Raw genomic sequence first — 13,104 nt, 5'->3', positions numbered from 1 at the left:
GAGTCATCCTGAATAGGATTGGCAGAACACTAGATGAAGGACAACCATGCGAGCAAGCCGGGTTCCGCAAAGGATTCAGCACCATCGACCATATCCACACGGTAACCAAGCTCATTGAGGTTTCTCGGGAGTTCAAGATGCCGCTCTGCTTAACGTTCATTGATTTAAAGAAGGCCTTTGATTCTGTTGAGACGGAAGCGGTCATTGAAGCCATAGCCAATCAGGGCATTCAAGCCCAATACATCAGGATCCTCCGTGAGCTCTATTGCGGATTCACTACCAGGATCTCACCATTCTACAAAGAAGTGATCGTTGATGTCAAGAGAGGGGTGCGGCAGGGTGATACCATTTCACCGAAACTCTTCAGTGCCACCCTCGAGAACATCATGCGACGACTGGAATGGGAAGGAATGGGAGTGAAGATAGATGGTCGGCAATTACACCACCTCCGCTTTGCTGATGACATTGTTTTAATAACACCAAACATCAGCCAAGCGGCACAAATGCTGGCCGACTTTGACCGTGAGTGTGGAAAGGTAGGACTACAGCTGAATCTTACGAAGACAATGTTTATGAGAAACAGCCTTGTTCCTGACGCCCCATTCGCTCTCAATGGAACGACCATCTCCGAATGCAACAGCTATGTGTACCTAGGTCGAGAGGTCAACATGACAAATGACCTGGCACCCGAGCTGCGCAGGAGGAAGAGAGCGGCTTGGAACGCCTTCAAGAACGTCGAAGAAATAGTTAAGGGGACGAAGAACCTCCGGCTCCGGGCACATCTCTTTGATTCCACTGTTCTTCCTGCATTAACATATGCCTCAGAGACCTGGGCCCTAAGCAAACAAGATGAGAACGCTATTCAGGTCTCCCAAAGAAGAATAGAAAGAGCTATGCTTGGAATATCACGTTTCACTCAAATGAGAGAACGAATCCGGAGTTCTGACATCCGTCGACGATCAAGGATCAGGGACGCTGTCTCATATGCCAAGGTGTCGAAAATCAGATGGGCTGGTCACGTAATGAGATTTAAAGGCGACCGTTGGACTAGAGCTGTTACTGATTGGATTCCACGGGATGTCAAGAGACCGCGTGGCCGCCCACCTACCAGATGGTCAGACTTCTTTGTCAAGATCATGAACGATCGGTTTAAGGCCCTCCATGTTCCCGGAGCGAAGAGATGCCATTGGGCTACACTAGCACGCGACAGGGACAAATGGAGACGTTACTGGCGCCCGCTCGAGCAAATCGACGACAAACGGGAAGTTAAGTGATTAAGTGTGATTTATTTATTGAATCACTGTGGGAAAAGTTACAGAGCTTTCGGGTTTAGGTCTCAGTCATGTAGATACCAAACACATTTCCCTTTACCAATACTCATTTTTAACCCCGAACCCCAATAGACCCCCACCTCCCACCCCTCCCAATTCTTGTGAGGCAGATGAGTTCTAGTTAATACTCTATCTACTTTGACTAGATAGATTATTTCGATAGAAGATGCACAATTATTGTTTAGAGTTTACGACCCACCCCCCACAATCAGACATGCTGAAACAGTGTTGTGAAATGATTTGCTTTCTACAACTTGGTTTAAGAATATGAATTTCTGCTATTTTACTTATTGACCATGGAAGAATTTCTATTAAAAGTTAGCTAGTTAAGAGATTGGTTTCTGTGCCCTGGAGTCGTGGCCGTGCTGGAGAGCCGCTCGTGGGGGGCAGCTGGCGACCTCGGTGGGGCGTGGGGGACGGCCCACAAAGCCCCCCTTCCCATGAGGTCCCCGCTGTTCCCGCCAGCCCCGGCTCAAACCTGCTTTCCACAAGGCTCCCGTGCGGCCGCCATCTTTCTTTCCAGAGAGGAGCGGGCGGGCCGGTCAACGCCCTTTCCCCTCCGGGCAGGCTTGGTGGCGCAGTTCAACACAAGTCCATTTGCTTTTCTGCTCCAAGCGGCTGGTTCTCTGTGCTAAGTCCTTGTGCCTCCGGGGCCGTGGCCGTGCCGGAGAGCCGCTCGTGGGGGGCAGCTGGCGACCTCGGTGGGGCGTGGGGGATGGCCCACAAAGCCCCCCTTCCCATGAGGTCCCCGCCGTTCCCGCCAGCCCCGGCTCAAACCTGCTTTCCACAAGGCTCCCGTGCGGCCGCCATCTTTCTTTCCAGAGAGGAGCGGGCGGGCCGGTCAACCTTCTTTCCCCCCCGGGCAGGCTTGGTGGCGCGGTTCAACACAAGTCCATTTGCTTTTCTGCTCCAAGCGGCTGGTTCTCTGTGCTAAGTCCTTGTGCCTCCGGGGCCGTGGCCGTGCCGGAGAGCCGCTCGTGGGGGGCAGCTGGCGACCTCGGTGGGGCGTGGGGGACGGCCCACAAAGCCCCCCTTCCCATGAGGTCCCCGCCGTTCCCGCCAGCCCCGGCTCAAACCTGCTTTCCACAAGGCTCCCGTGCGGCCGCCATCTTTCTTTCCAGAGAGGAGCGGGCGGGCCGGTCAACGCCCTTTCCCCTCCGGGCAGGCTTGGTGGCGCGGTTCAACACAAGTCCATTTGCTTTTCTGCTCCAAGCGGCTGGTTCTCTGTGCTAAGTCCTTGTGCCTCCGGGGCCGTGACCGTGCCAGAGAGCCGCTCGTGGGGGGCAGCTGGCGACCTCGGTGGGGCTTGGGGGACGGCCCACAAAGCCCCCCTTCCCATGAGGTCCCCGCCGTTCCCGCCAGCCCCGGCTCAAACCTGCTTTCCACAAGGCTCCCGTGCGGCCGCCATCTTTCTTTCCAGAGAGGAGCGGGCGGGCCGGTCAACGCCCTTTCCCCTCCGGGCAGGCTTGGTGGCGCGGTTCAACACAAGTCCATTTGCTTTTCTGCTCCAAGCGCTGATTCTCTGTGCTAAGTCCTTGTGCCTTGGGGGCCGTGGCCGTGCCGGAGAGCCGCTCGTGGGGGGCAGCTGGCGACCTCGGTGGGGCGTGGGGGACGTCTGCTCTCATTTCTTCCTGTATTTTCTTGGTTGTCCCTTCCATTGTTTCTTTCATGTCCTCCTTTACTGTACTGTATGTCTTCTCCACTGCTTCTTTGAGTTCATTGAACATCCTCAATATTTTATCTCTGAATTCTTTATTGGAGAGATTGTATTTGTGGGTAAGCCCTGTTGAGGCTCCTGAACTCTTTTCTTCATCCTCTGCTTGTAGTGGGGATTTGCGCTGTTTCTTCATGTTGTGGTGGTTTTATGGAGGTGGGATCCTCCAGTTCACTAGCACTGTTCCCTCTTACTGTGAGAAAGGATGGATGAACTCGGTCAATGGTGGTTGCCTTTTTCCCTTTCTAGAATACGTCTTTCCTCTCAGGTGGTTCTCTCTGACTTATGTGAGGCCTCTAGTGAAGGATTGGAGAATGTGTTCTTTTATATTGGGCTTGTACAGCTTCTTGTATTCACTGGTACTTTGGCAAAGTTGGAATAGACTTGAGTTCATCGGTATTTTGGTGCAGATGGAATAGGCTAGTATGTTTGAGATAGCCAGGGAGTTCTCCACAGAATTAGGTAAAGGGGATTGAGATGTGAGTCCAGAGTGCCGGGAGAGGGGAAAATGGGGGAAATGACTGTGGCCGTGACCCCTTGCCCTGGAGGCCATGCCCTCTGCTGGCCCGAGGGATGCTGGCATGAGTTTGGATCCAGGCTGGGGCGCACGCACAGGGACTGTTGCACTTGGTCACGGAAGTTGGCACACCTGGGAGAGGAAGGTGGAGGCACTGGAAGGCGGTGGCTGAAGGCAGGATGCACGATCAGCAGGATGTTGGGACAAGTTCAGGTCCAGATTCTGGTCATATATAATTTTTAAAGTTTTATTTCATGTCTTTCACTTATTTTATAGATTTTTAATAGATTTATTGAGACATTATATATTACAATTATAAGTCATTTAAAGTGTGTGTGTTTTAGCATTCTTCAGGGGTATCACTTAACACTTGAGTAGATTTGCTCTCTGTTATATTAGATATACTTATTTGGTTTTTTCTTGGGGGGGCGGTTGGTGATGAGAGGGCTCTTTCATACCTGGTGGTGCTCAGGGATTCTTCCTGGCTCTGTGCTTGGAGTCTCTCTTGACAGTTCTCTGTGTTCATCAGACCATTTAAATACCAGGCATGGTATCAAACCAGGGTTGGCTGCAAGTAAAGGAAGCACTTCAAGCCAGGTGCTATATCTTTCTCCCCCTGATTATGCGTAATCTTTTGTGTGTGTGTGTGTGTGTGTGTGTGTTTCACACGTGGTGATGCATAGGGGTTACTCCTGGCTCATGCACTTAGGAATTACTCCTGGCGGTGCTCAGGGGACCATATGGGATGCTGGGAATCGAACCCAGGTCGGTTGCGTGCAAGGCAAACACCCTACCCACTGTACTATCACTCCAGCCCCAATGCTTAATCTTAAATGGACATGAAGATGAAAGTAAAAAAGAGTGCTTTTTTGCTTAAATGTTGGGGTCAGGTGAAGAGCTATGGCTTCTCTTCATTAGATTCTCATTTGCTAATGACTGAAAACCTTTAATTATAGTTTCATTAATAGGAATGAGAATTAATATGACAGAGACCACCAAAACTGTGAAAGAATTATAACAGTTTTGTATAGAAGGGTCACAAAGGTCACTGTGAATTGGAAGTGGACCCTGAAGAATAAGTAAGAATGTCCAGATTAACAGGTGCTTCTCTGGGTAAAAAAAATGCCTGAGGTAGGATTGGGGGAGAGGATTGAGTTAAAAAGAATCCATAGGTATTGGGCTATTCAGTTGGACTGGAGTGATGGCTGATGGTGGGGGAAGGATTTGGGCGGGCCTGCATGTTGGAGATGGCACACTGTGATCTGTGTGAATAGAAATTGGAATTTTCTCTTGAAATCACTTTCTCAGTGGTGCTAACAGCATTATATACTGTACTATTTGCTAAATTTCTTGCTTTCTAAGCCTATTAGTTCCTGCATAATCATAATATAATTTATTATGATAAAGCTTTATTTACGAAATAAGTATGAAATGTAGAGTTGATGTACATTTTAATGTAGCAGACCTTGTATGCCTGTGAAAACTAATATTTCATTTAAAAAATTTTTATGGATGTCATAAAGTGATAAAAATGAATAAAAGTACTTTTGGTATTCTGTGACTTTTCAGGGTAGAGAAAAATGCACACATAAAAATACAATTTGTTTCCTTTCAGCATTTAACAAATTTGTTATTAAATCTGCCTAGTTTTATCTTACATTTTGTTTGATTTATACATATATTCCTTTTGAATATATTCCTTTCAGTAATTTTTAAGCTTATATTTAATGCTTGATTTTTTAAAAACCTCATTTTAAAAATAATTTCAAATACCCAGTGATTTTTGTGTGTTAACTGTAGTTTATATCCATTTTTCAATTTAATTAAGTTAATCAGTCTTTTATAGTATCACTGGTGTTTTTAACTCAGTAAGAAATACAAACTTAATAAAAATTGCATTCCTACAAAGATATTTATGCAAGTTTCAAACAGAATTTTTTCATTGCCAGTTGAAAAACATGAATTACAGGAGCTGTAAACTGCCTTTAAAATATGTGTCTGGCTATGTCTTCTAGCAAATCAGGTTTTATAATCCATAAATATTTGATAATCTAAGTTGAGTGAATGAAAAATACAAAATCACAAGCTCAAAATTTTATTGCTTTATCAGGCATAGAGTATTTCATTCTGAATTATCATGTTTCTTGGTGTTTTCGTGCTAACATTGATTTACTTCACACCTTATATTTGCATAATTATTTCCTCATGGTTCTCTGAAATGTTTCCTTCTTACATTACTTGTTTGGTATGTAGTTGGCATTCAGCCCCTGTTAAATTGAACTGCCATTCAGCTATATTTTTAAAAACTGGTTCTTTTCTCTAAAAGTGACTCAAATATAGAAAAGACGAAGTCATGAAATTTACATACAAGTGGTACTACATGGAAAGTATCATGTTAAGCTAAATGATGCAGAAAGAAAGGGATAGACATAGAAAGATTGCATTCATCTGGGGAACATAAAGTAACAAAATAAGGAGACTTACACCCAAGAATGGCCGAGATTAGTACCAGGAATTTTACTCCATGGCTTGGAGGCCAGCCACACATGTTAGGGGAAAAGGGAGCTCAGATAGAGAAGGGAGCACCAAATAAAGGGTGTTGGGAGGATCCTCCCAGGATGGGAGAAGCATGCTGAAAGTAGACTATAGACCAAACATGATTGTCACCCATTGCCTCTTTTGCAAACCACAAAACCCAATAAGAGAGAGAGAAAAAAAGGGAATGCCCTGCCACAGAGGCAGGGTGGGATTGGGGGGTGGGAGGGATACTGGGATCCGTGGTGGTGGGAAATGGGTACTGGTGGAGGGATGAGTATTTGATCATTGTGTAATTGAAACCCAAGCACAAAAATTTGTAAATCTACAACTGTACCTCATGGTGTCTCACTAATAAAAATTAAAAATAAAATAAAATAAAATAATTAAATGTAAAAAAAATAAAATCAGGGCTTACACTTTAAAAAAATAAAAGTGACTCAAATGATCTAATTGTGATTGCTACAGCTTTTTAAACTACAGTCTTGTATGTAAAGAGTGGCATTTTAAAAAGTGTGTGTATGTATTGGGGGCTGAAGCAATAGCATAGCGGGTAGGGCGTTCGCCTTGCACAGAGCCGACCCGGGTTTGATTCCCATCCCATATGGTCCCCTGAGCACCGCCAGGAGTAATTCCTGAATACATGAGCCAGAAGTAGCCCCTGTGCATCACCGGGTGTGACCCAAAAACCAAAAAAATAAAAAGTGTGTGTATTGAGTACTATGCCCCTGAAGAGAGAGTTATTATTGTCAGGAAAAGTCAGAGGAGCTAAACCTTGAATTGAGCTCTCTGGAAGGAGTTCAGCCACCAAAAGGTGAAGGTGAGTGGTTGCAGCCTGCAGTCTGGAGGAAGACCTATGCTTAGGTGATGGTGCACCACCAAGTGTGGTCCCCAAACTGAAATAAATATTAAAATTATTTTTTTAATGTTACTTGTTGAATATGTACTTTTACTTTGCATGAAACTTTAAGTGGAGATTGTCAGTACAGATTGAAAAAGTTGTTTGGAATTAATTTATCTGCTTATATTTCACTGTTTTTATTTTCTTTCTAGTGTTCTTTTGAAGATGACAACATCAATTCCTTATTAAAACCTTTAGAATTGGAACTACAAAAGACAGTGCATACATACTGTGGGAAAATTTACAAAATATTCCTCAAGCAGCTTACAAAAAGTGTAAAAGAACATTACAGACCACCAAAGGAAAGGTGATTCATGGTGACCACCAAAGAAGTGAATTAAAACAACAAAATATCAGATTCTGTGTGAAGAAACAGTCTTTGATGAAGTGTTTCGGAAGAAAATTTTCATCTTCAGAATATTTTTTTCCCTAAATGTTAAATGAGTAGTGTTCATATAATGAGGAATGTTTGCTTTTGACTCCCAACAAAGACATTTTTATACCTGATTTTTTTGTTATTTGCTACCTTTCCATCATTGAAAATGTTATCGAATGGTTGTAGCTTACAGACTTTGGTTGATGCTCAGTCTGAAACGTGTAAGCATGGTAGGGGTATATAGATGGCGAAGATGTACCTCATATACAGTGAAAACACTCAAGCTGTGAGTCTAGCAATAATTTTATGACAGCACTAACCTCACTTTAAATGTGTGAGAAAAAGTTGTTTACAGGAGCAGAAAAGGTTCTGTTTCTAAACTAAATGTGATGTAACTGATATAACCATTGACAATCTATATGTGCCTTTATGCATTTCATCTCTGTTATAAATTTTTTGGTGACAATCATGTTTAAAATTATTTTTAGATAATAAGCTGCATATTTGAAATTGAACTATAAGAAAGAAAACTAAACATTTTGAAGTAAATTTTTTAGGTCATCTAAGAAATGGAGTAGCTATTTTGAGATTTTTTAAAATTTAAATAAAAACTTTCAACTTTACTGGGCATTCTGGAAGCAAAAAAAAAGTGCTGATCATAAAGTGAAAACCAAACCTACATCAAGTCAGAGCACCCATGATAGTAGAAATTTTGATGGGACAAAGATGCATAAGCTCTGTATTTCTGTAACAGTTACTTTAGTTACAGGGGAGCAGGAAAACAATCCATTTAAATTCTTACTCTTCTACCTCAAAATGGTTTTGCAAGATATTTTTGAACAAGTAAATTCTTCCTAAGGAGCCTCGCCTTACTGTATGAAAGTTTGACAGTGTTCATGAATGATTTAGATTAAGAGGATTGTTACATCTGATTGTAGACAGTTAATTATCCTTCAATTTAGCATCACTTCATACATATAAAAAAGGTTGATGATAAGAAAAAAATCCTTTTAATATCCTAATCACTAATAGACTAGTATTTTGAGCATGTGACACAGAACATTTTATCATACTCATTTTGTTCTCAAAATGTTTTTTCTATTTTTGATACTTTAATACTAAATTTTGATATTTTTATATTTAATTTTATAGTTTAATACTAGATGGAAAAGAGATAGTCATGAAGAAAAATATTTTACATGAAAATTGATTTTAAGAACATAAAGTGCTCTCTAGAGAATATATAGAAATAAGTATAGATGTCTCCTATCTTTTGCAGTTCAATCAAGACATATAGAAAGTCACATTAGAAATTGATCTCCAGAGCCCAGCACTCTTAGATGACCTTAAATACCATCTGTACTTCCTTGGCAAAATACTCTGGCAAATTTATGAAATTTTGCCCTGGCAAATTTGTGTTGGAATTTAGTTTGCTCAGTGGAAACTGGGAATGCTAGAAATTTGAAATTTGGAGGGTTTATCTTATAAGATAATTCCTAATGTTTGTTTAATGAGGCCATTGCTTGCCTAAGATATGTTATTGTAAGGGAACTTCATGAGAACAGATTGAACCCATTGGAGACTCTAAACATACTGTTTCTAGCAAAATTGGTGAGAAAATCTAGAAATTACACAAAAATTAATGGAATAGTACAATGATATTTGTAGTTTAGATTACTTGTTAACAGTCATCTTTCTCTTTTCTACCTGGATTATTTTAAAGTCAGTCAGACATATGATTTCATTGCTGTGAACATTTTTATCATGATAATTACTTCATTTTATATCCAGACCTTAAGCAAATTATCCAGATTTCATCAGTGTCAGAATTAGGATACAAATTAAGTAACCTGAATTTTTAAAAGTATTCAGGGATTTTGATGTCCTCTAGTTTGGAAACTACTGGAAATTATTTTGCCAACTTGAAGCTTGGGTTAGGATATCACGATCCTTGGGAAAGTTGGTAGATTATAAATAGTTTCTTAACTACTTCAATAATGGAGTTGTTAACAAGCTGTGAAATTTATATTATTATAAATTCTTTAGATTTTATTTCCTTACAAAGAATCTCAACCTTATGTGTTCTAAAATAATTAGTACTATGAAGTCATGTTTAATCCAAAAAATGTATATTGTGATTAGGTCATGAGTAAATGCATAGCTGTTTTTTCCTATGAAGAGTAGTTCATTATGTGTAAGATAACCAAGTTATCTAAATACTTTAGGGCTCTCTCAGTCTTGCTTCCAGTCAGGTATAGCATTGTTATTGTTTTTGTGAATAAAAGAATCAGGTTAAACTAGATGAGCATTCTTCAAATGCTGGTCCATAGGTGTAAAATGGCCAAAAACCACTGGTCTGCTCCCTAGGTCATGACCGCTAGTTCGTGGACAGGCATGCAAGACCAGGTGTAGGTTTGCAGGCTTACAAAGACTGAAGAATGCTGAACTAGGTAATTTTCTTATTCAGAGAGAGAAGATATCATTTAACCTTCTCTTGTGCCTTAGATTTATAAAAATCAGCAGGCCTTTCCAACCTCACAAGATGAGACTTAGATGAGAGTCATGGGTTTGAAAGCACTCTGTGTAGCTTATGCCATGGTTATGCCATACCAGCATTAGTGTTGAAGTTTTATTTTGCCTTTTTCTTGTACATTCAGTTCCCTTAAGCTGAATGTTTTCTCACATGTTTTAGTACCTCTAGTATGAAGGGAGAGATGCTTTTCTTGGGTGTAGTGGTACCTTAGAAATGAAATCTAGAGTATCTTACTTGTAAAGTATATACTTTGCCACTGAACTACACATCTCTGACCAGTGGGAAAGAGTTTTTATGGAAGAAAAAAGCAGAGAAGAAGGATATGAATGAATGGTACAAAGGGAAGGAAAAGAGAGGAAGTGAGAAAAGTGATGGGAGAGAAAGGAAAGAGTGAGAATGGTAAAGGGCAGAAAAAGAAAAGATGGAATGAGTGAGAAAATCAAGAAGTGGAAATGGAAAGAAATGGTGTAGAAATAGTCATTTTTGGGCTGTCGCCCTCCCCCCTGTGCCACTGTGTTCTGACCTTTCTTGAGGTGAGTCTTCAGATATAAGGAAAGATCTGAGGGTCTTCAGATATAAGGAAAGGTGTTTGCTTTCATGGAAGGGAGAACAGTTTTTATTTGTTGATACTAGAGTAGTTTCTTCTTAGTCTAGTTACTGATCATGTATTGAAGATCATTTAAAAAACTGGATCCCAGTTATAAGCTAAGAACCGAGGAAGTACCAGGACAGGTATCTTCCATCTTAACATTATCCTTTTAATTTCTTCAGATTTTGACTAAGCAAGACTTAACATATAGATTCACAGAACAAATAGTCGGGGGTGGGGAGGTTTTCACATTACCTTTAAGGTGGCCCTGGGACATATCACGACAGTTTTCCTAGGTGCTTGCTGGGATACCAGGGCTAGGAACCCTCCCTCCCTTATATTGACAGCTTACAAATGAACTTACCTCCCACTGATTTCTCAGTAGACATACTTTCAGTTGAGTTATTATGAATTGATTTAAGAGAGAACAGAAGACAGTAAAAGTATATTAAAGGAAAAATGCTTCAAAGATAGTATTTACTGTCTTCTGTTTTCAAAGTTTATATTGTAAGAAGTAGCTCTCTTAGGTAGAAACTGGAACCATACTGAGGTGTTTTTAGAGACCACTAACCACTTTTTAAAATATCTTTTTAATTCCTTAGAGAAGAAATACAGGAATGAAGTATGCCAAGTAATAGGGCCATATTAATCCATTTCTTAAAAGTAGTTCAGTATTTGAAATAACATCCTTATTATGTTTTAATATTTAGTACAGCTAGATAGAATAATGATTAGTACTAAACAGGTATCCTTTTATACATTTCCAAAACAGCCATGCCTTTTCTTTTGTCTATTAAGTCTGGCAAAATTGAGTTCTGATGTTTGTTTCCTTTCCCACCCCCCCCACCCGCTATGTCATTGAGAGCCAAACCCAGTACCTTAAAGTACAAGGTATGTGTGCTACCACTGAACTGTGTTTGGTTCCTTGATAGCTGTGGTGTTTTGTATAAACTTAAGTCTGAGTGATGGCATAAGACATATTGAGAAGAACATGGATAGCATATTGGACTTGGAAATTCAAAAGTATTATATTGTGAAGTTAGACATATTTAAATGAAATAGATTTTTTTATTTAAGCTCTACAAATATCCAATTGGATTGTTTAGTATTTTCTAGAAATTATAAAGCAAAAGTGAACCTCTTACAGAATTCAAAAATCAGGTCTAATGCTATAAATACAATTGGAGGATCTGTAGCCAGACATTTTAATACTGTATTTACGAACTGATGTGGAACCATTGATTAGTTTATATATTTAGTCTGAATTTATGAGCATATACACACACACTTAACAACATAATAAAGTTTTGCAAAATTTGTAGTGAATGCAGCAGTGTATATTTTATTTTAGAAGTACTGGGGCCAGAGAGAGCGCACAGCAGGGAGGAAGTTTGCTTTGCACACAGCAGATCCTTGACACTCAGTATGGTCTCTCAAGCACTGACTGAAGTGATCCCTGAGCAATACCAGTTGAGGCCCCAAAACAAAAACTAAAAGTAAGACTTTTACTATAATAGGAAATAGCCATTTTTAACTTTTGTATAAAATCAAACAGGCCTATTGTTTCTGATGTCTGATGTCATAGATCTTTGAAGAAAATGATGGTTTTCATTTCTTCCTGAAATCAAAAGCTGGAAAAACTTGGAGTATCTTCAGTTTTTCAAATGTATTTTACATAGTCTTTTGCTTAGAAATGGTTTAGAAGTTGTAGAAAGAAAGTACCTTGGTTTACTTTAATATGTAGAAATTACTACCCAAATGATGATTAGTACTAAACAGGTATCCTTTTACACATTGGATACATAGATTGTCTTTTTTTAACCTTAAAATATGAGTTTTAGGATAATTTGGATATCTGAGTATTTTTTCTATTTTAAATTTGTTATTTTTTACCTTTATTAAAGTGGATATAGGATTATAGATTCCAGTGATAACAGAATAATGAAAACTTGTTTGACTCTGTCTTGAGAAGTTAAACTTTTTCTCTAGAAAATGTTACATTGCTAAATAAATATCTACCCAATAAATGTTTATTTCTTAAATTAATGTGTCTGAATTCTAGTTATCAGAAACAATTTTGGAATATTTAAGTGTGGGATACTTTGTTCGTAAGTTATCAAAGGTCACTTCCTAACTTGTATCTGAGGCAGCGGGCAGTTCCTGGCCAGGCTGACTCCAGAGCCAGCGTCTTGAGGGTGAGTGTATTTTCTGTCCTGGCACCACTATTCTCACCTAGTAAGCTTGGTTTCCTTTCATGGCTCCTTATGATTCAATATTCTAGGTTGCAAGTGGTAATTGAGGAGTAGAAAACATTTCTTACAGAGAAAATGTTCCATCTGCCTCTTCTCACTTGTCTACTCCCCATTATTTTTCTAATTTCATTCAACCATACTCCTGACTAGAAAATTATGCACTGTGTTTTTTCTTTCTCTAGAGATCTTGAAATATTTGTCTCTCAGTTCTCAGTGGAGCCTACTAAATGAAAGAATTTTTGGCACTTTAGTTGAGAAAAGCCTTATTTCATCCTTTTAAGACTGGTCTATGTAATAAATTTTTTTTTAAATTAAGTAAATGAATTACAAAGCTTTTCATGATTAGGGGCCGGAAC

General features: G+C 40.0%; 1 protein-coding gene across 2 annotated transcripts in view; it reads left to right on the top strand.

Moving 5' to 3' along the window:
* GXYLT1 (glucoside xylosyltransferase 1) overlaps window positions 1-12,538 on the top strand; it is a 69,516-nt gene extending 56,978 nt beyond the window's left edge. For both annotated transcript variants that reach the window (XM_056117793.1, XM_056117792.1), the window contains one exon: window positions 7,151-12,538. In XM_056117793.1, coding sequence (XP_055973768.1) covers window positions 7,151-7,309 — 159 coding nt within the window. In that variant the 3' untranslated portion in view covers window positions 7,310-12,538. The remainder of the gene's footprint in view (window positions 1-7,150) is intronic.
* Window positions 12,539-13,104: the final 566 nt, after the last annotated feature.

This window comes from Sorex fumeus, unplaced genomic scaffold (assembly GCF_029834395.1).
Source record: "Sorex fumeus unplaced genomic scaffold, SorFum_2.1 ptg000036l, whole genome shotgun sequence".
NCBI lineage: Eukaryota > Metazoa > Chordata > Mammalia > Eulipotyphla > Soricidae > Sorex > Sorex fumeus.
Note: the sequence above shows the minus strand (reverse complement) of the source record. Positions and strands in the feature narration are given on the sequence as shown.